Below are 24,039 nucleotides of genomic sequence, written 5' to 3' on the forward strand. Positions count from 1 at the left end.
GGGAAGGAAAGGGGAGGAAGGAAGATGAGAGAAGAAAAAGGAGGAAGGGAAAAGGGAAGGGAAAGAAAGAGGGAAAGGAGGACGGGGGAAGAGAAATGAGAGAAGAGAAAGGAGGAAGGGAAAAGGTGGAAATGGGAGGAGGAGGATGGGAGAAGAAAAAGGAGGAAGGGAAGGAAAGAGGGAAAGGAGGACGGGGAAAGATAAATAAGAGAAGAGAAAGGAGGAAAGGAAAAAGGGAAGGAAGGAGGATAAGAGGATAGAAAGGAGGACGGGAAGGGAGAGGAGGCAAGGGGAGGAATGCGGATGAGGGAAAAAAGTAAAAGAAGAGAAAAAAGTGAAGGGAAGAGAAATGATTGGAAGAGGAAGAGGATGGGAATGAAGGAAAGTAACAATTATCAAACCAACACAAACCCAAACCAAGACTCAATTTCCGCACCCCAGCGAACCATCTAAAAAGGACCCGACAATCTAACCCACTCCGCCGCCGCTGCCACACATACCACCCCCGTCCCTGCGCCTATGTCTGAGTTCCATGCGGGTCCAGGAAGAGTTCAAAGGCGAAAAATAATAACGATAACGATAATAGGGCAGCATACGACTATCCTCACGCAATATAAGAGCTCTGGTACGAACATTTCAAGGGGTCGTCAGTCTTCCATGGTGAATAGGGGAGGTTTTGAGCTCTTCCTCTTTAAGATTTGTTGCGCAAGAATGAGATTAACTTTCTGGGTTTATACGGTAAGCGAGAGAGAGAGAGAGAGAGAGAGAGAGAGAGAGAGAGAGAGAGAGAGGAAGGAGGAAGAGGAGAAACAAACAAAAAAACAAGAAGGGGAAGAAAATAAAAGAAAAAAAAAGCAACCTAGCACCCATACTCTCACGTCCATAGCGAATCACTGAAAACGGGAAGGCGAGGGAAGGAAGAAATGGAGGGGTAACTTTGATATTCCTTCTCGTGTCGCTCCAGGCCCTCGAATAATGGTGGCCAGCGTAATTAATGAAGCCTGAGACGCAAACGATCCCCGGCGTCTCCAATTCTTGCCTGCAGGACGATATATCTTCAAGGCCTTAATGGAGAAAATGCAGTCAATTATTCTACTGTGGTCCCCCCTCCTTCCCACCCATCTTTCTCTTCCTTCCTCGTTTTCTTTTCCTTTTCATTTTTCTTTCTCATTTTTCTTCTTTGTTTTTTCTTCTTTTTCTCTTTCCACTTCTGTTTTCTTCTTCGTTTTCGTCTTCTTCCTCTTCTTCTCGTCTTTTCTCTCTTCCTTTTCATCATTATCTCCTTTTTCCTCCTCCTCTTCCTCCTCCTCATCATCATCAGTTTCTTCTTCCTTCTCCTTGTTACGCCTTCTCATTTTTCTTCCTCTCGCTCCTCCTCCTCCTCCTCTTCCTCTTCCTCCTTTCCTTTCATCTCATTCTCCTCTCTTTCTTCTCATTTCCTTTCTTCTTTTTCAACATAACCACCATCTTCATTTTCTCTACTCTTCTCCTCATCTTCCATATTCCTCCTCCTCCTCCTCCTCCTCCTCTTCCTCATTTCCTTTCTTCTCATTCTCCTCAATTTCTTCTCATTTCCTTTCTTCTTTCTCAACATAACCACCATCATCATTTTCTCTACAATCTTCTCCTCATCTTCCATAATCCTCATCCTCCTCTTCCTCCTCCTCTTCCTCCTTTCCTTTCTTCTCATTCTCCTATATTTCTTCTCATTTCCTTTCTTCTTTTTCAACATAACCACCATCATCATTTTAGCTACAATCTTCTCCTCATCTTCCATATTCTCTTTGTCCTCCACCTCCTCCTCCTCCTCTTCGTCCTTCATTCAGTTCATCTTTTATCCTTTACAATTATCGCCTCATCTAGTATATTTTTCATCTCGCCTCACGGTTTTTCTACTCCTCGTCCTCTTCCTCGTCCTCCATTTGATTCTACCCTCACACCCGCCAATCCTCTCTCCCTCCTTCTCTCTCGTGCTTACTTTCCTTGTTTCCCTGTTTGCCTGCAGCGTGTATGAGGGAAAATACAGGACAAGCAGAGGAGGGCAGCAGGGAGCCATAAGAGTGGGCTGGCGGGGGGGCGCCCACTCCTGCGTCAGTGTATGAGACGATACAGCATCTGCAGGAAGGCAAACCAGGGGGGCATAAGGACCAAGAACCTGTGGCTGCTTGATCCTTGCCTGAGCTCTCTATCTCTCTCCCTCTCTCTCTCTCTTTCTCTCCCCGTCTCGCTCCCTCTCCCTCTCTCCTATGTACCCGGCCAGCCTCTCTCTCTCTCTCACGTCTCAAGTTTTCTTTAGTTTTCTGTTCTCTTTTTTCCTCTTCCCGTCTCGCTCCCCCTCTCTCTCTCTCTCTCGTATGTACCCAGCCAGCCTCTCTCTCTCTCTCTCTCTCTCTCTCTCTCTCTCTCTCTCGTCTCAAGATTTCTTTTCTCTCTCCTCTCTCTCTCTCTCTCTCTCTCTCTCTCTCTCTCTCTCTCTCTCTCTCTCTCTTCTCAAGATTTCTTCAGTTTTCTCTTCTCTCTTTCCCTCTCCTCCGGTTTCCTTCCTCTCCCTCTCTTCCCAGTCTCCGGCACTCTACAGTTGTTGGATCTCTCTTTATCTCCTTCTCTTCAGACATACATACGGTCGGTTTTTCTTCTTTATTTCTTTGTATTGCCGTATCTTTGACTTCCCTTGTTTTGGGTTTGGGTGAGGGTATCAGGACACCTCTCCTCCCGAAATTGACCCCTCTTTCGGCCACCTCTTTGGATTCTTTTTATGAGCAGCGAGTAGCGGGCTTTTTTTTTATTATTATTGTTTCCTTTTTTGTGTGTGTGCCCTTGAGCTGTCTCCTTTGTTGTAAAAAATATAAATAAATAAATAAACGTATCGGGTTCCCTTTATAACTGTTTTCCGAGGCCACAGAGAAGATTAACCGGGTTTTTATGGGTAGTTTTTCCGTTGAAGGTGCAGAAGTCGGGTAAAACTTTCACTCTACCCTAGCATCACAAAACAACCCAAGATCTGTATTTGTTAGCTGCGTAAAGCATTCTCCTTCAGTTATTCAGTTTTCGCCCCTATCTTGCAATCTGTGTATGCGGTCCCTTGTGCCAGCCCCCTCCCTTTGTACCTCTTAATTAAGCTTCATGTGCTCCATCATCAGCGTTGCCAAATTATCGTACTCGGCGCATCGCTATTTTTATTTTATTTTTTAGTTTCTGACCGATAACTATAGCAAAAGAGAACGAAACCCATCAATATTTAACAGTTTTAACGCTAACTTTAATTTCCTATCGTTATTTGTGTGGTTACGACAGTTGTGGAGCCTAAAAATGATAAATGCAATGTCCAGTGTACGACAATTTCACAACGTTGTCCATCATATACATATCAATAGTTTTATAATATCCTGTACTGTATTTTGTCTACACTATGTACTGCCTGGGGGAAGGGATGGCATGCTCCTCCCTTCTCCTTTGTTGTGAAAAAGATCAACAATTAACTTATCAATCAATCAATCAAACATTCTCCAGTTATCTTGTTGTCGATAAAAATACTTCGCTGAGAAAAAGTTGTTCTGTGCTAAATCAATCCTGCTGGAGCCTATTTTTTTTTTTTTTTTTTTTTTCCATTTACCTCATATATATTGCTTCTTTTTTTACACAAGTTCGTCATTTATCTATGTTTCTGCAGGTATAAGATGGCTTTTATAATCAACGCCACTAAGTTGTTCTGTGCTAATCCAATCCTGCAAGAGCTTTTTTTTTATTTACTTCATATGCTTCTTTTTTTGCACGAGTTCATCATTTATCTATGTTTCTGCAGGTACAAGATGGCTATTAAAATCAACGCCAGTTTAGTTTTTAGTGAATATTTGGTAACATTGCTTAGTAAGTTCGTCCCTTATCTCTATGTTTCTGCAGGTATAAGGTGGCTATTAAAATCAACGCCGGTGTAGTTTTAAGTGAATATTTGGTAACATTGCTTAGTAAGTTCGTCCTTTTATCTCTATGTTTCTGCAGGTATAAGATGGCTATTAAAATCAACGCCGGTGTAGTTTTTAGTGAATATTTGGTAACATTGCTTAGTAAGTTCGTCCCTTATCTCTATGTTTCTGCAGGTATAAGGTGGCTATTAAAATCAACGCCGGTGTAGTTTTTCGTGAATATTTGGTAACATTGCTTAGTACGTTCAATTTCAGTCACTTACCGCGTTTAATTTCCTTCGTAAGTTCAATTCCAGTGTCAGTTTAATCTTTTTTATTTTTTATTTTGACCTGTTCCGCATTTTATCGCTTTTTATAGGTCCTTGAGCCTTGGTTCTTCTTCACACTTATAATACTTCACTCTGCACACTAAATACTTCACTCTGATTGATTGGTAGTGACTATATATGTATTGTTGCAGATATACCGCTAAGGAGAAGGGAGGAACCTGACATCCCAACCCCAAAAATCAAGGCCTTTATTTTTGGAGCCCTTGTCCCCTGCCATTGTATCTTTTTAGTTTCCTGGCGCTATTTCCACATGTATCCTCAGTTGTATAATAATTTTAGTTTCCTGGCGCTATTTCCACATGTATCCTCAGTTGTATAATAATTTTAGTTTCCTGGCGCTATTTCCACATGTATCCTCAGTTGTATAATAATTTTAGTTTCCTGGCGCTATTTCCACATGTATCCTTACTTGTATAATAATTTTAGTTTCCTGGCGCTATTTCCACATGTATCCTCAGTTGTATAATCACAATGTAATGCCTGGGGGTTGGGATGGCATGCTCCTCCCTTCTCCTTTGTTTACTTACAGCAATATCAATCAATCAATCAAAGGTACTACATATCATTCTCTTTGTCCTGGAGTTTGTGACGTGGGATTAATAACTTCTGTCAAACGAGAACTTCCTACTACCTTTCACGAGATGGGTTTTAATGAGAGTATGAAACTTAATTGTTCTGTATGTTAAGAGTAGGCGGCATATGATCCTCCCTTCTCCTTTGTTGTATATTCCTGCAACAGTAAACAATCAATCAATCAATAATGTTAGTTAGAGGGAACGAGGAAGATTGATGATTGATTGATAGATTATTGTTGCAGGTAAACAACAAGGGAGAAGGGAAGAGAATAGAGAAAATATGACAAGAAGAAAGAGGACGAAGAAGAAGGAGAAGAAGCAAAAGAAGAAGAAGAAGAAGAAGAGGAAGAAGAAGATTAAGAAAACAAGAAAATAAAAATATATCCCCAACGATTTTTTTTTTTTTGGGGGGGGGGGGGGGGGAATCCTGCCCATAATGCCTGTACTTGCAACAATAAACTATAAATCAATCAATCAAAAAGTAGTTTAATCTTGTGCCCTTACACGAACGCTCCCTCGCCCAGCTGTCACGTGACGTCGAATCAGCTGGCAGTGTAAACAAAGGGCCGAGGAGGGAGGGACCCCGCCTATTGCTCCTCGCTCCCCTTTTTTTTTAGGTTATGAGTTAGGCGCCGCGGGAAGCAAGGATGCATGATGCGTACGAGGTCATTCCCATCCTGGAGAAGCTTCCCCTGCAGATCGAGTCCATCACGGCCTACGGTGAGTGGCAGGTTAGGTCAAGGGAACACGGCCTCTATACCCCCGGCAGTACAGGTTCCTTGCGGCTGTCCTTGTGGTTAATATGTGTCCTGCAGGAAGGTCTGGGTACACTTGTGGGCTTGGAGGGCAGTGTTGGGGCTGAGGGTCTGGTGTCTGGTGTAAGTCTGTCTGAGGTGCGTTAGTAGGTCACTGAGGTCAGGAGGTCTGTCTGTCTGTTGGGGATGGAAGTGTGCCAGGTTGGCCAATTAGTCCACCATGGTGTTGCCCATGATGCCGATGTGCGAGGGCGCCCTCTGGAGGTGTATCCGTCTGCCTTAAGGCGGGCACACACTATGCGATGCGACCTGTCCGGCGACCGAGAAAGGGCGGAGCCTCGTCGGACGGATGAAGCATACACACTATGAGGCGGCCTCACAGAATACTGGGCGGCGGCCGTCACTCTGAGCTCCACCACCGCAGCAACAACAACAACACAATTTATGTTTTATGTCCACAAACATGGATGGCCCTTGTACAGATCATTAAAACAGATCCAAAAGTCTTTATTTATCCAAACATCAGACATCGTGGAGCGTAAATAATGTGTACACCACGGCTGTCAGCATCGCTCTGAGATAATTCCCGCCTCAAGGCCGCGCCACAACGTCATACACACTGTGAGGCCGCGGGCCGCATCGGACGGAATTTCAAACATAAACAGAAGGCCATCGGGGCGCTTCGTGAGGTCGCGCCGCACAAATTACACCTGTACACACTGCCTTAAGGCCTCCAGCTCCGCCCACTTTTCGGCCGCCGGACAGGCCGCATCGCATAGTGTGTGTCTGCCTTTAGGTTAGGTTAGATTTAGTTTTGTTTGATTAGCTAAATTTGATTGACGACGACAAATAGGTGTGACACGCTTCTCAGTCGCCCGTTAGTTGTCACTGGCAGTCGGGTGTGCTATGAAAAGGCAAAAGATAATGTAAGTCACCAAAATGTTTTTTATGGTTCATTTTCTGTTAAGTTGGTTTTAGTTAATACACCTTTCTCCCTCTGACTCACATATATTTGTGTGTTGCATGCATCATGTGATTACAAGACATTAAACAAGATAAGTGTAACAGTTGCTTCTCAATTTCAGATGAGAACCTAGTCGTGGGGACGAGGCAGGGGCACCTGCTGATGTACTCTGTGACGCAACACTGGAATGTTTCTATTCTTCGTTCAAACAAAAACTTTTCACGCAAGCCAATTGTGCAGGTGGCCGTGGTGCCGGAACACCAGATTATTGTCTCCCTCTCAGGTATGTTGTAAGGAGAGCCACGATGCTTTGCTTTTGAACATAGGCCTTCAAATTAATGTTGCAATTGTTTTTATGAGTATGATCAGCTTTTACATAACTACTACTGAGTTTCACCCAATTATGACTCTTTCAGATAATGTGATCAGTGTCCATGACCTCACTGTTTACAATCTACCTTTGCTGTGCACGGTGACACAGACCAAAGGTGCCACAGCTTTTGACCTTGACCTCAAGGTATGCATCAGGAAGTAAACAAACTATACAGTCAGCCCTCCACCACTGCTGCTGTGCTGTGCCAACCACAAAATGAATTAGTGAAACCCCAATTTACTAATTATAGTGCCTGTGTATAATGTCTGTGCTTCTTGCAGCGTCATGTTACACTAACCGGAGATGCCGTCGTGATGATTCGCCTTGTTGTGGCTGTGAAACGCAAACTTCAGCTTTACTATTGGAAGTCCAGAAAGTTTCACACACTGCGTGAAGACCTGGCCTTGCCAGATGTTCCCCGAGCACTCACCTGGTGCATGGAGGCCATTGCTGTGGCCTTCAAGCACGACTACTGGCTGGTCACGGTGAGTGGAAGAATTGCGTAATCTTTGCAACGTAGCTGGTGTAGCATGGCACAGAGTTATGGTATCCTCTTAAGAATAATATATGGAATACTTCCACTGACTTTTATATTAATTTATTGGAATCTGGAAGTGTATTTTGTGTATAAATTTAATGGAATTTGAAGTGCATTAAGTGTACATGTATTTTCCTTCAGCTTACTGGGGAACAGAAAGAACTCTTTGCCACGGGAAGGAGCCAGGAGCCGTTGATAACCCAGATGGAAGGCGGGGAGCAGCTGGCACTCGCTCATGACAAGGAGACCATCTTTGTTGATGCCGAGGGCAATGCCACCTGCAGCTACACCATCAAGTGGGAGGAACAGCCCTTGGCCTTGGGTGAGATGCCTTGACCCAGTGATATGTTTTAATTCCTCAAGTTTTAGTGTCAGAAAATAACTTCAAAACATTTACCCGAATGTAGAAACTCCGTCCAACTCCATACGGGAAAAGAAGGATATAAAGTTAAAAGAAGTATAAAGTAACTAGATTTTTTGTGTGTGTGAGAGACCATGAGACATTTACAGTCTTTTGAGCATGGGTAAAAAGCTTTCTGGTCCATCAGGTTGTATCATTATCGCAACATTTACTTTTTATAAAAACTAAGGGTCGTATTCTTAAACACTTCGGCACCTAAGCTCACACATTTAACAAGGCTTTCGTATAAGTTTTAGGATTTCCAGGGGTAGCTTTATGACTCTTCTGGTAGTAGTTTGACCCATCTTCTGTACCATGAACCTAAGGAAACTTTTTAAAACTCAATTGACCTCCTTTTCGGTCTTTGGAAATAGTTGATATGAGGGGTGGAAGTGCCTGACAGTACTGATCTAAATCTCATCTGTAATTTGCTTTTTTCAGCCTACCATAAGCCTTTTCTAGTGGCCATCCTCCCCAAGAATATCGAGATCAAGATAGCCGAGCCTCAAGCCACTGTTCAGCTTCTTACCCTCGACAAACCGAGACTCATCACAGTTGGAGCATCAACCGAGTAAGAGTTTGGCAGGATTTAAATCTGCTCCCATTAATTTCCAGCATGGAGTTACTCAAAAACAATAGGGACCTTAGAATTAAAATGGATTGTCTAACGTGACAGAACTTTAGCTTTCATGATAACATTGAAAAGCAGGGGGTTGTGTGGGTGTGTAGTGGGCCATGTTTTACTAGCCAGCATTCCCTATCTAGATTATGAGTTCTTTTTCCTAACTATTTCCTCTATTCCACCTCTAGTCTAGATAATATTGAACTGCAGGGGGTTGTGTAGGTGTGTAGTGGGCAATGTTTTACTAGCCAGCATTCCCTAACTAGATTACAAGTTCTTTTTCCCAACTATTTCCTCTATTCCACCTCCAGTTTAAATAATATGGAAGAGCATTCGTTCGTGTGGGTGTGTAGTGGGCCACATTTTACCAGTCCAATACTCCCCATCTTGATTATGAGTTCTTTTTCCGCGACAATTGACTCTCTCCCACCTCCAGTCTAGTGTATGCTGAAACTTGTGTGGGTAAGGATGTTTATGACAAAATCTGCATCTCATCCTTATTGACAGGACCAGGAGTCGGATGTACGTGGCCTCGTCGTCCCATGTGTGGTGTCTCCATTCCGTTTCCGTCAACCAGCAAATTTCTCAGCTCGTTCCAAATAAACAGTTCGAGTTGGCCTTGAGACTGGTGGTAAGTTTGACAATATTAACAGTCAGTCCCAACGTTTCCAGATTGTTGTACTCTGCCTCTTATGTTTGCCGATTTCTGACCCCAAAACTGCTTCCATCACCTAAATAACTGCCGTCATATGTCGTTGTCGTTTAAATGATTAATTATTGGTGCTTCTTGCCAACAGTTATGGGCCAGAAACCAGTAAATACGCGGCTCTGAGTATGATAATCTTGCAACGGTGGTCAGTCCTAGGGTTGTAATGTTCCCGGGCATTTTGAACTGGGATTTTGGGAAATTTTCAGGAACTTTGAGAACTGAGAAATATTTACAAGTTTGCATTTGGCACCTTTGGACTTTTTTTTTCTTATTTTTCTGTCTGAGGTTATTGTTGCCTCTTTAGACTTTAGTTTTAGGAGGCTGTTACTGAATACCCCTGAGCCCGGTGGTGGCGCAGGCAGGATTGTTTAAGTGATGCCTATTGAGGCTCATGCCACCCTCCAGTTAACCTAACCTTACCTAACAAAACCCCAAACAGTTACTATAGGTCCTGACTCAGAAAATTCATATATGCTTCCTTACTAATGAAACTTTCTATACGACAAAGTGAGGTCATTCTTTGTAGATTTATACCATAAGGTGCTGGCTATCATTTACGCGAGTATTGTGTCCTTGAAGAGGTCGCGTAAATCAAAAACAATGTAAATCGAACAAGAGGTAGGTTTCTATCGAAAAATTAATATTCACTTCAATCAGTGGAGAGAGAGAGAATATCCATATCACCGAGCTATCCACTCGGGCACTCAGTCTCAGCCTCACTCGTGTGAGGAACAAATGAGGGACACCATGAGCGACTGGCTAGTACAGGTAACTCTCGATTTACGTGAGTATTGTGTCCTTGAAGAGGTCGCGTAAATCAAAAACAATGTAAATCAAACAAGAGGTAGGTTTCTATCGAAAAATAAATATTCACTTCATTTAGTGGAGAGAGAGAGAGAGAGAGAGAGAGAGAGAGAGAGAGAGAGAGAGAGAGAGAGAGAGAGAGAGAGAGAGAGAGAGAGAGAGAGAGAGAGAGAGAGAGAGAGAGAGAGAATATCCATATCACTGAGATATCCACTCAGGCACTCAGTCTCAGCCTCACTCGTGTGAGGAAGAAATGAGGGACACCATGAGCGACTGGCTAGTATTGGTACCGGTACCGAGCAGTTTGGTACCGGTACCGTACCGTATAGCTGGTACCGTTAGTACCGGTACTGGTACCGGTACCTGCCCACCCCTATTGTTGAGTAGCGTGGCAGCGTGGGTACTGTATTGTTGTTCAAGTGGCGTGCGGGAAGAACTGAGCTCAGCTGTGTGGCTGCGGCGCCGTGTGAGTCCAGTTGCGTGAGACATCTGGTGGCCACTCCATAGAATATCGCGTATAAGGGAAAAAACGTGTAAATTAAACATTTACATGGATTTTGGACCCCGCGTTATTTTAAAAACGCGTAAACCAAACGCGTAAATCGAGTTACCTGTATTGGTACCGGTACCGAGCAGTCTGGTACCGGTACCGTGCCGTATAGCTGGTACCTTTAGTACCGGTACTGGTACCGATACCTGCCCACCCCTATTGTTGAGTCGCGTGGCAGCGCGGGAAGAACTGAGCTCAGCTGTGTGGCCGCGGCACCGTGTGAGTCCAGTTGCGCGAGACATCTGGTGGCCACTCCATAAAATATCGCGTTTAAGTGGACAAAACGTGTAAATTAAACATTTATTTGGATTTTGGACCCCGTGTTAATTTAAAAAAACGCGTAAACCAAACTCGCGTAAATTGAGAGTTACCTGTACCCTAAACTTAACCTAACAAAACCCAAACAGTTACTATAGGTCTTGACTCAGAAAATTCATATATGCTTCCTTACTAATGAGACTTTCTATACAACAAAGTGAGGTCATTCTTTGTTGATTTATACCATAAGGTGCTGGCTATCATGCGTTTGAAGATACCCTAAACTTAACCTAACATAACCCAAACAGTTACTATAGGTCTTGAGTCAGAAAACTCATATATGGTTCCTTACTAATGAGACTTTCTAGACAACAAAGTGAGGTCATTCTTTGTTGATTTATACCTTAAGGTGCTGGCTATCATGCGTTTGAAGATACCCTAAACTTAACCTAACATAACCCAAACAGTTACTATAGGTCTTGAGTCAGAAAATTCATATATGCTTCCTTACTAATGAGACTTTCTATACAACAAAGTGAGGTCATTCTTTGTTGATTTATACCATTAGGTGCTGGCTATCATGTGTTTGAAGATACCCTAAACTTAACCTAACAAAACCCAAACAGTTACTATAGGTCTTGACTCAGAAAATTCACATATACTTCCTTACTAATGAGACTTTCTATACAACAAAGTGAGGTCATTCTTTGTTGATTTATACCATAAGGTGCTGGCTATCCTGTGTTTGAAGATACCCTAAACTTAACCTAACAAAACACAAACAGTTACTATAGGTCTTGACTCAGAAAATGCACATATGCTTCCTTACTAATGAGACTTTCTAGACAACAAAGTGAGGTCATTCTTTGTTGATTTATACCACAAGGTGCTGGCTATCATGCGTTTGAAGATACCCTGAACCTAACCTAACCAAACCCCAAACAGTTCCAATAGGTCTTGACTCAGAAAATTCATATATGCTTCCTTACTGATTATAAGTCTTTTGAATGAATTACTTTAGTTTCCATGCTGAAATATGGGTCATTGTATAGTTCAGTGACAGCCGTTCCATCCGAAATTGACCTCTCTTTTGGCCACTCTATACTAATCGCAATATGAGAGCAACAGTTAGCGGGCTTTTTTTTTTAACATCTTTTTGTTGCCCTTGAGTTGCTCTCTGTGCTGTAGAAAAAAAAAGGATTATTAACTTCTGAGTATGTCATCTGAAGTACATGTTTTGTGTTTCCAGGATGTGTGGGATGAGGCTCAGGATGCAAAGGTTCAGATGCAGAAACACATACAACACCTGCAAGCCATACACCTGTTCTGCAGCAAGGAGTACGCCCAGGCCATGAACATATTCCTCAATCTCAACACAGGTGACTCACAGTGATACGCTTTCCATGGTTTCCTGCTTTTTTTATTGGAGAGTGAACAGAGAATATTCCTGCAGCTGTACCATTCCTGCTTGCATGCCTAAAGAAAGAGATAGATTAAACAGAATATTCCATAGATTGTTTATTATCCATAGTATTAGCAGGGCATAAAAACTCTAGGTAAAGTAGTAATTTGTCAAGATTGTTAACCCGGTAGCTGCGGGGGTCATGTTTCTTCAAGGCCCCTCTAAGTGGATTAATAAGAAAAAAATCATCACTCACGCAAACCATTTCATAATATATATCAACGCATTTGTGATCAGTTTATGCATCATATATTTTGGGGGGTTATATCATGGCAAAAATTTAGTCCGTCACTGGTACACACTAAAGCCACAAATTTGGCCTGTTGCTGCTACGGGGTTAAATTTCAATCCCACACAAGCTCCATCTCTGCTACAAAGCCCAAGTAACGATTTGTTCCAGAGATTTTGCAAGTACATTCACATATAACTGGGGAGTATTACATAAAAATCTAGGTCTTGGGTTCAAATATAAATAAAAGAATAAAAAGCAAAAGATATAATTGCTTATCATGACTCTTTTAACCCCTTGACTGCGGATATCCTACAAGAAGACATCACCAAGCTACAGGAATGGAACAAAAAGTGGCTGTTACAATTCAACGAAGAAGGGAAATAAAGCATACCAATACCCCATGAGAAACACTCCACTATCCCCACAGAGGCAGAGAAAGACCTGGGACTATATGTTACCAGGCCACCAGTGAAAGCCAAATCTGTGCCAATAACAGCGGACTGGTTAATCGTAATTCATCATCATGGTGGAATAAATCTAATCTGTCAAACGTCTTACAGATCTGCCCTTTGTGATTGGGCTGTACCCTGGTATGGTGCCCGAGGAGTACAGGAGTCGCCTTCAGTACCCATACCCAGTGCCGGCTCTCAGTGGGGCGGAGCTTGAGAAGGCCCTGCAGTCCCTTGTGCATTTCCTACTAGAGGTGAGACGAGGGTTTACATAATATCACTGTATCATCATAATCATCAGCAATGTTATAAGACACCTCTCCACCCGAAATTGACCTCTCTTTTGGCTACTCTTTATGTTTATCTTTGATAGGAGCGGCGAGTAGCGGGCCTTTTTTTTTTTTTTTTTTTTTTTTTTGTGTGTGTGTGTGTGTGTGTGTGTGTGTGTGTGTGTGTGTGTGTGTATATATACTATTTTTATTGCCCTTGAGCCGTGTCTTCTGATGTGAAAAAAAAAAATTCTTATCATCTACCCAGGGTTCTTGAGAGAAATGGTGAGGAGTCAAAATGCTAGCTACTGATATGACTAGAAGGAGGTGTCATCGTAGCTATTGGATATCTTATATGAGAGGTCACATAGGGTTAATATATTTCATGAAACGATTTTATATGCGTAGTGGCTCAGCATGGTGAAAACAACATTCTACTTTATTTTGATTTCCAGGTTCGTCACAAATTATCGAGTAGTGACGCTGAGGCCGGAGCCGTGGGTGGAGCAAGAGTTAAGACAGACAAGTTCCCTGCAGGGGTGACTTGCCTGAAGTCTCGTAATGAGAAGCTTCAGATCATCGACACAACACTACTTAAATGCTATGTACAGGTAAGATAAATACAGAAGGATCTTTATATTTACAGGTAGCTGAGATGCTTTTCATACATTGCACTGATTGTTATTTTATTAGTAGTGAGTTTTGTTTAGTGTAATTGGTTTTAGATTTTCTCACAACAAAATCAGTTTTGGTGTCATTAAAACTGTAGGGTGCCAGGTCAGTATGTATTTGGACACCAATTAGCCATGCCAAGTGTCAGGCCTGTGTTAATGTAGACACGTCTTCAATGGGTCACCCTGCTTGAAGTTCTTTAGTTATCCTTTTCCTCTTCCTGCCCTAAGTGGTCAAGCCATAACCCTTCCCTTAACTTGAACACTTTATTTCTTATTATGAATCATTAATTTTCTACAAGCTTTGATTGTGGACTTTTTCTGGGACAGAAGACTCACAAATACAAAAACAAAAATATTTTTTTCACCATATCCCAATAATGAAACCTTTCTTTCAGACCAATGACAGCCTGGTGCAGCCGCTCCTTCGCATGCCGGACAGCCATGTGAGTGTGGTTGAGGGCGAGAGAGTTCTGCGCACCGCCCTCAAGTATCCTGAGCTGGTGTTGCTCCTGCAGACCCGTAACCATCACCAGCGAGCCCTTCAGCTCCTCCTCCGGCATGCCAAGAGGCCTGAGTCTCCTCTCTTTGGCCACCACCACACTGTGTCTTATCTCCAGCACTTGGGTGAGGGATTATTGGAAACTTTGTAATTTAAGTTGTCTGTCTAAGACATGTCTTTCAGTCCTAGTTAAGAATGCAACTGTATTTACTTTTGCATTTTCAGGTCCTGACCATGTTGATTTAGTCTTTGAGTATGGAGGATGGGTGATAAAATCTCACCCCGAGGATGGATTGAGAATCTTCATTGGTGACAAGGCCACCGCAGGAGAAGTTGAGCAGCTACCTCGTCCAAAAGTATTAAACTTCTTCAAGAAAACAGAAAAATCCCTTGTCATTCCATATTTGGTAAGTAATCAAACATATTTCACTTCCACCACTGAATAAGATCAGAATAGATTTTTACAGACATGTTAAGTACCATTTAGGAGTGGTTTTGGCCTCCTCATATTGGGTTTTGAACCTACTTCAGGTAATAAACATGTGATTGTGTGGTTAGAATCTCTCCTTTACATTGGAAATATTTCTCATAGGATTAGATTTCTCCGTAATACCAAATGTCTCTCATCAGCAGCAGCACCAACCATTACTTGTCCCCTTTAAAACATTGAATGATACAACATGATACTGTGGAACTAAATAAATATGAGAAAGGCAGCTTAAGATTAACCCGGTAACAGCGGGGATCATGATTCTTAATGGTCCCTCTAAGCGAGAAAATCAAGAAAAAATCACCCCTCACACGAACCATTTCATAATATATATCAAAACATTTGTGATCAGTTTATGTATCATCTATTTTGTGGAGTTAAAATCATGGCACAAATTTGGCCTGTCGCTGCTACTGGGTTAAGGAACAGGACAAAAAAATGGATCATTCCAAAAAAAGATTTACACAAATTTAGCTCAGAACATTTGAGATATCAAAGGCAATACGATGCTTCAGCTAAGTGCCCATGAGAGGATGATTAAAGTCTTAATTTAGAAAGGAAGGTTCACATTATCATCCGTAGGAGAACCATTACTGACAATTATAGGTTGTGAATAAACGCATCCTTGAGAATCTCCGTACATGCTCAAAAAGTTAGATGATTAAAAGTATTATGAGTCGAATCCGAGAAGTTTCAGGTCCCTACAGAGTTATTCATCCCGAACTCTGTGGGGACCCGAAACTTCTCAGATTCGACTTGTAATACAGCCCAATGTTTTAATAGTATTATAACACAAGTCGAATCCGAGAAGTTTCAGGTCCCTACAGAGTTATTCATCCCGAACTCTGTGGGGACCTGAAACTTCTTGGGTTCGACTTGTAATTCGGCCCAATGTTTTAACCGTATAACACGTCACCATGGCAGGAACACGTGATAGATGAGTGGGGAGACACCACGCCTCTGCTGCACAATGAACTCATCCACCACTACCGGGAGTTGGTCACTGCGCCGATCCCTGCCAGTGACCCCACCAGTCTTGAGGAGGTCGGGTTCATTCACTTTTTGTATAATTTTAAGTTAATAGATGAAAAACTTCCAAAGGGTAGAGTAAAATTAATGAAAAGGCCAACTATTATGAGATCTGAAAACTTTTGCTTACTATCTGAATACACTGCAGCCACACTCTTGCTTCACTTCCCATATGACAGTAAGTATTAAACTCCTGATAAAGTACTTTGTGTTGCCTACTTTTGATCTTTTTACTCATCTTTCTATTAAAACTTTGATGTAGGTGAAGCACATTGAAGGAACCTTTACTATATTTATTTATTTTTTTATTGTAATTATTCTTCCAGGAAAAGGAAAAGAGGAAAGAGACCTGTGAGAAGCTTTTAAAATTCCTGAACACATCCAAACACTACACTGCGGCCACACTCTTGGTTCACTTCCCGTATGACAGTAAGTATTAAGCTCCTGATAAAGTTCTTTGTGTTGCCTACATGTTCGCTAAAGTCGAGGTTAACTGTAACTGTTTGTTGATCTTGCCACAAAACGAGGGTCGTATCATAAGACATTTCACCACCCAATAACACCTATTTGACAAGGCTTTCGTATGAGTTGTGGGCATTTCCAAGAGTAGTTGTATGACCCTGGTGGTAGTTTGACCCTTCCTCTGTAACATGAACCTGAAGAGACACTCATTAGAACCCGACTGACCCCCTCTTTGACCTTTAGAAATAGCTGATGTGAGAAGCAAAAGTGTCTAACAATACCAACCTTAAGGTCTTCACGAGGAGCGAGCGGTGTTGCTGGGCTGCCTGGGACAACACCACCAAGCCCTGGCCATCTATGTTCACACTCTTTGCGACACTGATGCTGCCCTCAACTATTGCAACAAACACTATTCATCATCAGGTTCTGGGAGTGAGGTAAGTATTGTAGCCTCTGACAGGACTACATCAGCTGCATTAACATGTAGAAGTTGTACATCCTAAAACTTTGCCAGTGTTTGTTATATTCAAGTTGTTCCACTGTATGATGCTGTTTGAAGTCTCCATTTACTAATTATATTATATCATTTTCAATCATGTGCCATAAAGATTTGATACTCCTAAGTTATTTTACTAGATTTTTTGTATATGTTCATCATTCTCAAAACAGCTTGTTGAAGGAGGCATGTAGTGTTGCCACTGTCTACCTCATGCTGTATTGATTGCCATTGTTTTTAATTCAGCTTTGGCAGGCAAATCTAACAATACTGATGCCATATTTTCCTCCACTCAAGGTGTACCTGACCTTGCTGAAGCTGTTAGTGACCCCATCAGATGGCAGGAGTCCGTCAGGATCTCCTGTGAAGCAACAAACTAAACCTGCAGATGTGAAGACCATCCTTGACCTGTTGCAGAATTATTTGCAGTGCATTGATCTAAGTCAGGTGAGAGTTAATTCACTCATTTTTGAAAATCCTTCCAAGTTTGTTTATTGAAAATACTTAGTATTACAATAGAAAGGTATTTTATGCATTAAACATAAGTTACATTGAATCTTGTATTTGGTAATCTGCATAGAGGGGTAACGGCTCCTTGTATGATGTAACCAAAGCTGCCAGATTTTCACGACTGTAGCCTGAACTGCCCTTCCTTACTTACTTGAGTTTACACGAGTTAGCTTCATAGATCACCTGCTGTGCAGAAAATTTGCTTTGCACATTTCAAATAGTAATCTGAGTGGGGTTTGGTAATTTGTTAGTGTTAGGGCAAGTCTTGCATGCCAAAACTAAACCTCAGATGTAGATGGGATGGCAGCTGTTGTGTTGGAAAAGTTGTCAGTGACTGGTTGCATTTGGTGTTAGAAGAGGTCATAGATCACTGACATGTTCCCCATCAACCTTAGCTTGACTTTTAACACTGAATAAATAAGGCTTTGCTGGGTAGAATAAGTTTTAAAGAGGTTAAAAGTGCTACAGGCCTTAATGGAAGAATTAATAGATAAGGTAAAGTTGGGTGCATACACTATAGCCATAGTCGGGCGCGTGGCTGCTGTGCTCATCTTCGTTGCACTGGCCCTCTGAGCTTGTGGTGGGAAGAACCCATTACTCTGGGATATGGTCCAGTGTCAAGTCCAGAATTGCCACAGTTTACCTTCCCCAGGTTACCCCCAGGTACCCACTAATTGACCAAGGTGAAAGAGAGGATGACAGCTGGGTGAGCCACACACTGACTGCCTGGGCAGGGATATGAACCTGGGCCCACAGATTCGTAGCTAGGCACACTAACCACTGCCCCATGGAGGCACTTAAGAATTAATGACATAGAAGTATATGAAAAATCATGATGTTGTCTTAGAAATTTTGCATTTCTTGCTGCTTGGAAAGATATTGTAATATCAGTGCTTGTCCCCAGGCACTGAAAGTGCTTCCAGACGATGTGAAACTACAGCTACTGAAGCCATTTATTCAAGCTTCACTCAACCTGGCCACCACTGCCTGCAGGGAACAACAGATCACCCGTGGCCTCACACAGTCTCTCAAACTTCAGGTTAGTCAATGTGTAACATCTTCACATTATAAGAATTACCCCCCACCTTTTTTTTTTTTTTTTTGTGTGTGTGTGTGTGTGTGTGTGTGTGTGTCCACGCAGGCCTTATGTGTGTGTGTATGTGCATGCATAAATGAGCATAAAATTGATATCAATGGCTAGAGACAAGCCTAATGTAGCAAAACCTTTTCCAGACCAATGAAGAGCTTGCTACCAGTCAAAAGTTGAAGATAGTTCTCTCAGAGTTTACGTACTGTGCTGTGTGCAGTAAAAGGTTCACCAAACACAGGTGAGTAAAAAAAATTTTGCACTTATTTTCACATGAAAGAATATCTTTTGGAAAAAAGAGGCTTTTCAGTTATTTCAGGTAAACTGAAAACTTTTTGACCAACATATGTTGTGGTTGTTTGTTGGCAGTGTGGGGCCCACTCCACTCCCCTTGGAGCAGATAGTTTCTTTATGTGATGGAGGCCACCAAGCAGTGAGTGGTAATGATACGTGGAGTTTTCTTGAGCTGTATACAGTGCACAATACTGGGGAAGTTTGTGTTGTGGGGCTGCAAAGAGGCTGAAGTAGAGGTGTGGAACAGCATAATGAGATGGGGAATAAGGTGCATAAGGGAGCTATGAATAGAAATAGGCAGTTGCACTAATAGGCAAAGGATGTACAAATTGAAAGAGGAGAATAGGTGAAAAATAAGAATGCGGGCAATACCTAAATGAAAGTCATACTATTTTTTTTACAACTGAATATGTATAGGTACTTATTAGAAACAAATTCTAAAAATTCAGTGGAATCAATCAGTAGCTGGTAAGTTTAGCTAGACAGCCACATTGAAATCCTAAAAAAATATTGGATTAATGTGGTAACTGTCACTCTACTGAGAAGTGCCTGGGGAAATGAAGCATCAAAGTTGTCATACATTAAGTTAATGGAATTAATACTTCATATACGCTGAATTAATTTATTGTATTTTCTCTTTCAGTGCATTTGCGCGATATCCAAATGGTGACGTTGTTCACTTTTCTTGCCAGAACCAAAGGTAACACATGGCCCTGCAGAGACTTAGTGGTTAGGCTTAGTACATCACCTTAATAGGTCAAGAGAGCATGAGTCTGAAAGGGCTTTCCCTTTTGTAGGAATTGAAATGTTAAAAAAAATATTTTCATTCTACTTTTTGTGTTAGCATTTTGTATCTACATTACCATAGCGATTAAGGTGTAGGCACAAACCTTGCTTCTCCGAACTAGTCACTGTTGCTGCAAAGGAGAATGTGACCTGGCTGTGACTGTTTTAAGTGCTTGGATCCTCTCTGTGGAGAGGCATTATATAATACCTCGACTTCATTAATCCATTTTATTACAGATCTGATCATTTTGTGGAATCATAAGAGCATCATGCATTTAAAATATCAATTGTTAATGGCCTTCGTGTACCAACTATAATTACTATCAAGTTGTGATAAAGATGTTTGATGTTTATTAAATGTGTGGTGTGACCCATTTCACAGGGCAAGTTCTCTCTACTTTCATCAAAGTTTGACCCCCGCCACCCTACCAGTGTGGGAAACTTTGTTCTGATATTAACATAATAAAACAAAATGTCAATTTAAAGTGAATTAAGAGCACTTACTGTTCTTGTGGGAAGTACACCCAGACTCAAGATCAAGAGTAGACAGTTGATTGTTTTCATGCAAGTATATACTCAATGATCTCTTCAGTCATAAATTCTTTTATTTTTAGTAATTGTGTAGAAATAATACCAGGAAGTTCTATAGTTTTCCTGTTGCCTTCACTCAGCTGCTGAAATAAGTTTACTCTTCCTTTTTTGGCCAATTTTGTTTTTGTGGCAACAAGGAACTCATTTTATACCATCATGGTAGTGTAAGTGGCTCTGCATATACATACTACAGTTGTCTGAGGAGATACTGTGTGAAGGCCAGGCTTGAAAGATCAGTGCCTCAAGTTGCCCAGAATATCCAGGAGCCTCAGTAAATGGTGTTACTGTCCTTCCAGCAGTGGGTAAAATAAAATGGTTGCAGGAAGAACATTCATTATAAATACTTTGTTACGCTAGGCAGTTATTAACTTTCACATCCAATATAGAATCACTCTTAAGTATCATTTGTTTACAACCACACATCATTTTGTTTTGTATTGACAAAAAATAGAATTTCAAGGACTCGTCTCACTTTGAATTGACGTTACAGTACATTGTAAATATATATTGCTTGTTGCTATTTCCTGTTATTGTTATGATTATTATTAGTTATTTTCATTAAAATTTTTACTCCAGATATAATTTTATCATCATCACCATCTTTATTACTATGAGAGCTAAGTTATTGTTATGATTATTATTAGTTATTTTCATTATAATTTTTACTTCAGATATAATTTTATCATCATCACCATCTTTATTACTATGATTATTTAGCCTGGTGTAGTCTTTGTAATATTTTGCTCACTTATCAATGTCAGTCAAGGAGCTGTGACCTTGCCATCTGGAGAATGGTTGTTAAGTTGTAGCAGTGGGTAGAGCTTGAAGGTTTGTTGGTGGCAAACCCAGCTTGTGCACTTGACTGACAAACCAATCTAGAGAGCACTGCATGCACACTGCCTCCCTGCCCCAACCTTTGATTGTGCACAACCCTTGCAGAGTTGGGATGCAAAGAAACCAATGTAATAGTATATGTAGCAGTAGTTGTAGTAGTGGTAGTAGTAGTAGTAGTACATAGTAGTAGTATTGTTTCCGAGACCTTGGAATAAAAAAAATTACCATTTCTATGATTCCGTGTGTCAGAAGAGACAACTACTAAAGTCACGGTACACTAAATTGGTCCAGAAACCCCGCCCCTTCCCTCACCCTCCCTCCAAGGTAACATTGACTCCAAACTCCAAGCCCCTTTCATACAACCAATCAGCTCCCATGGCCATGGAAGAGGGGGCGCGGCATCTGGCTCAGATTAGTGTACAGTGACTATAAAAGGGATGTAGCCTGCACAGTACAGGGAGTTGTGGTGAGGGACTTTTCTTTTATCCCTAAAACAATGATAAGAATGATCACACAGCATTTTTGTTTTCTGCTCTGCCTTAACTGGAAGTTGGGTCACAGTTATTAGTGGTAGTTATTATTATTTGTATAATATTAAGTTACTCATGATACTGATGATGGTAAAATGTATGCAACATGCACATAGTAATTTTATTTGGCTAATTATTTCTTTTTGTTCTTTTTTTTCCCATTAATGGTTGATTTGTTAGCATGCAGATATGTTTTTCATTTGTCAAATTATGAAAGCCTCACTTAATACTGCCATTACCATAGTTTTGATAATGAAGTAATGTTTTGTGGTTGACATTATAGTCCATTCACTTAAACAGTGGCTCCATCCTTAGCCAGGCTGGTAAGGACGCTGCTTATTGGCTGTTGGCAGGCTGGGTGTCTGACGTCTCCATCACCAGACTCCCTTGCGCAGGTTCAGAAAGTATTCATATTCCTTTGCTTAGCTCAACTATTACAAAAGCTATATGAATTTTGTTAACATTATCGAGTTTAACAGATTGTACAAATACGATTTTTAAAACTCGATAGGGTAAAAAGCAAAGTCAATGCACTGAGTAAAAATCAGAGAGTAACATTCATATGCATACTACTTTTTACTTAACAATATTCACAGCAATATAGTTTTTTCTTGTTCAAAGGATCCATGTGAATATATGGCACTTCAAGATATCAAATAGTGTGATGTAAGAGACAAAGAAAAGATATAAACACTCTCTGACTTGCTCTCCATAATTACTATTTTTCACTTTTAAGTTTTGAAAATCATTATGTAGTTGTATAATTACTGCTTAATGATGTCATCAGTATTTACCAGTCTTATGTAATAGGTGAGGTAAGTAAAGAAATATGATCTTTCTGAGCCAACTTGAGTGTGTTGGGTGACAATGTCAGGCACCTTACTCGCTGACAGCCAGTCAGCAGTGTCCTTGCTGGCCCAGTTATGGATCGGGTCACTGTTGGGAGATCCAGCTTAGGAACAGATCAGTTACATGTTTTGTCTTATGGCTAGATTTTGTAATCACATTTCTAATTAGTTTTCCATGTCAGTACATTTATAGTAAACAGAACAGAACATAGATGCTTAAGAATTAAATTATATAAAATTAGGATATCAATTACTTAACGACTCGGCCAAAAATATATTTTCATATGTGTATTACTATATCTTGTGCTTAAGTAACCAATCTATACTTCATTGTCTGCCCAAATATATTTGCTATATTGCTTTTATTATCAGTATTTTATGGCATTTTGCATTTTTAATTGGTCAAGGTTGAGTAATTTTCAACGAAACAGAGTAACGCCCATTTCACGGCCATTTCATAATAAATGGGCCTGTGGTTGGATTGCACTAGGTACTCAAAAAGATGGCTTGGGGGTTTAAATTAGTTTTCTGCTAAATGACCCATCTTTGTATTATCGTCACCATAAAAGGAGCTATAGAAATCCATTGTAATGGAAATCAACTTCCCTTTAACATACCACATACCTGTATAGTTGGAGCTAACGTGCATGGACTGATCCAGTCTTAACAGAGTAATCACCAAGTTGACACAGACATTCCAGTCATAATCCTATGATTCTGTATAGGCACTTATTACCAAAGGCATTAATTTATCTCTTAGTTAAAGTCACTATTTAATGTCCCTTTCTTATGGGGAAACAGGACAAGGAGCACAAGCGACTTAAGATCTGAATCTTTGTCCTGCATAGCAATCAACAATGCCATATACTCATGCTGAGTGAGTTTATAACACCATAGATTTAATTAAGCCAGTCTGAAGACTTATGGACATGACCTGCTGTAATGTGGCAAAAAGCTACCAAAGTATGTGAAATTTTCCAAGATATCAATGTCCTGGCCATAAGCATGAATAGACAGTAGTTGCATCTAGCAAGCATCCAAACACTTGTACCTTGGTCTTGGCCTAGGAGATCATAAGTCCCAAGGGCTTTGCATCCTCGTGCAGTGCCTCAAGGGCCATCACCACAACCTCTAGCAACTCCACAGGAATAACGTATCAAAACCCACCCTCTGAAGGTTAGTCCCAGGCTTGCTTTGTGGCTGGGAGACACTCCTGTGCCTCCCCAGTCACCCCAAAAACAATAAAGAGGGGCTAGGAGGCACTTCCTCCTTTTGAGATGCAGGGGTCCTATAGGCTTTGCCCCGTACCTGTCACTAACAGGCCTGATGCAGATGCATTGAGGAAGCCTGCCCATCAGTCAGGCCCCCCCAGCAAAGCAGGATTGGGATCAAGGCTCATACCTCAACCCTGACCTCCACTTCTTGATTTGTTTTTAGCGAGGTGAGGTATAATACAAGCTCTTCCCCCACACAACCCATATCAGGGGCTGTTATCACCATAGGGCAGGGACGCAGGACCCCTAAGAGGATTAATACCCTGGCTACCCAAAAAATGAAGCATGAACAGAAAGGAGAGAAAAACAGCTTGGGAAGGTTTAGGAAGCTGCACTCCTCATCCTGATAGACCAGCCCCTGCCCAGCATCCACTAGTTGTAACCCAGCATTTGGGAGCTGCCCACTTGGAGGGTCTGTTGTGT

The 24,039-nt window shown here is 41.3% G+C and overlaps 1 protein-coding gene across 1 annotated transcript; it reads left to right on the forward strand.

Annotated features, from left to right (window-relative positions):
- The first annotated feature begins 5,365 nt into the window (after positions 1–5,365).
- On the forward strand, positions 5,366–22,707 carry LOC127002167 (vam6/Vps39-like protein). The gene is made up of 19 exons (XM_050867839.1): positions 5,366–5,547; positions 6,668–6,829; positions 6,963–7,063; positions 7,201–7,404; positions 7,599–7,779; positions 8,299–8,428; positions 8,987–9,110; positions 12,050–12,179; positions 13,055–13,197; positions 13,668–13,823; positions 14,282–14,510; positions 14,611–14,792; positions 15,800–15,919; positions 16,231–16,333; positions 16,658–16,803; positions 17,160–17,309; positions 18,277–18,411; positions 18,606–18,700; positions 19,397–22,707. Exons 1-19 carry the CDS (start codon positions 5,475–5,477, stop codon positions 19,455–19,457), a joined length of 2,625 nt encoding a protein of 874 aa, XP_050723796.1. The 5' UTR covers positions 5,366–5,474; the 3' UTR covers positions 19,458–22,707.
- Positions 22,708–24,039: the final 1,332 nt, after the last annotated feature.

Source organism: Eriocheir sinensis, chromosome 22 (genome assembly GCF_024679095.1).
Source record: "Eriocheir sinensis breed Jianghai 21 chromosome 22, ASM2467909v1, whole genome shotgun sequence".
NCBI lineage: Eukaryota > Metazoa > Arthropoda > Malacostraca > Decapoda > Varunidae > Eriocheir > Eriocheir sinensis.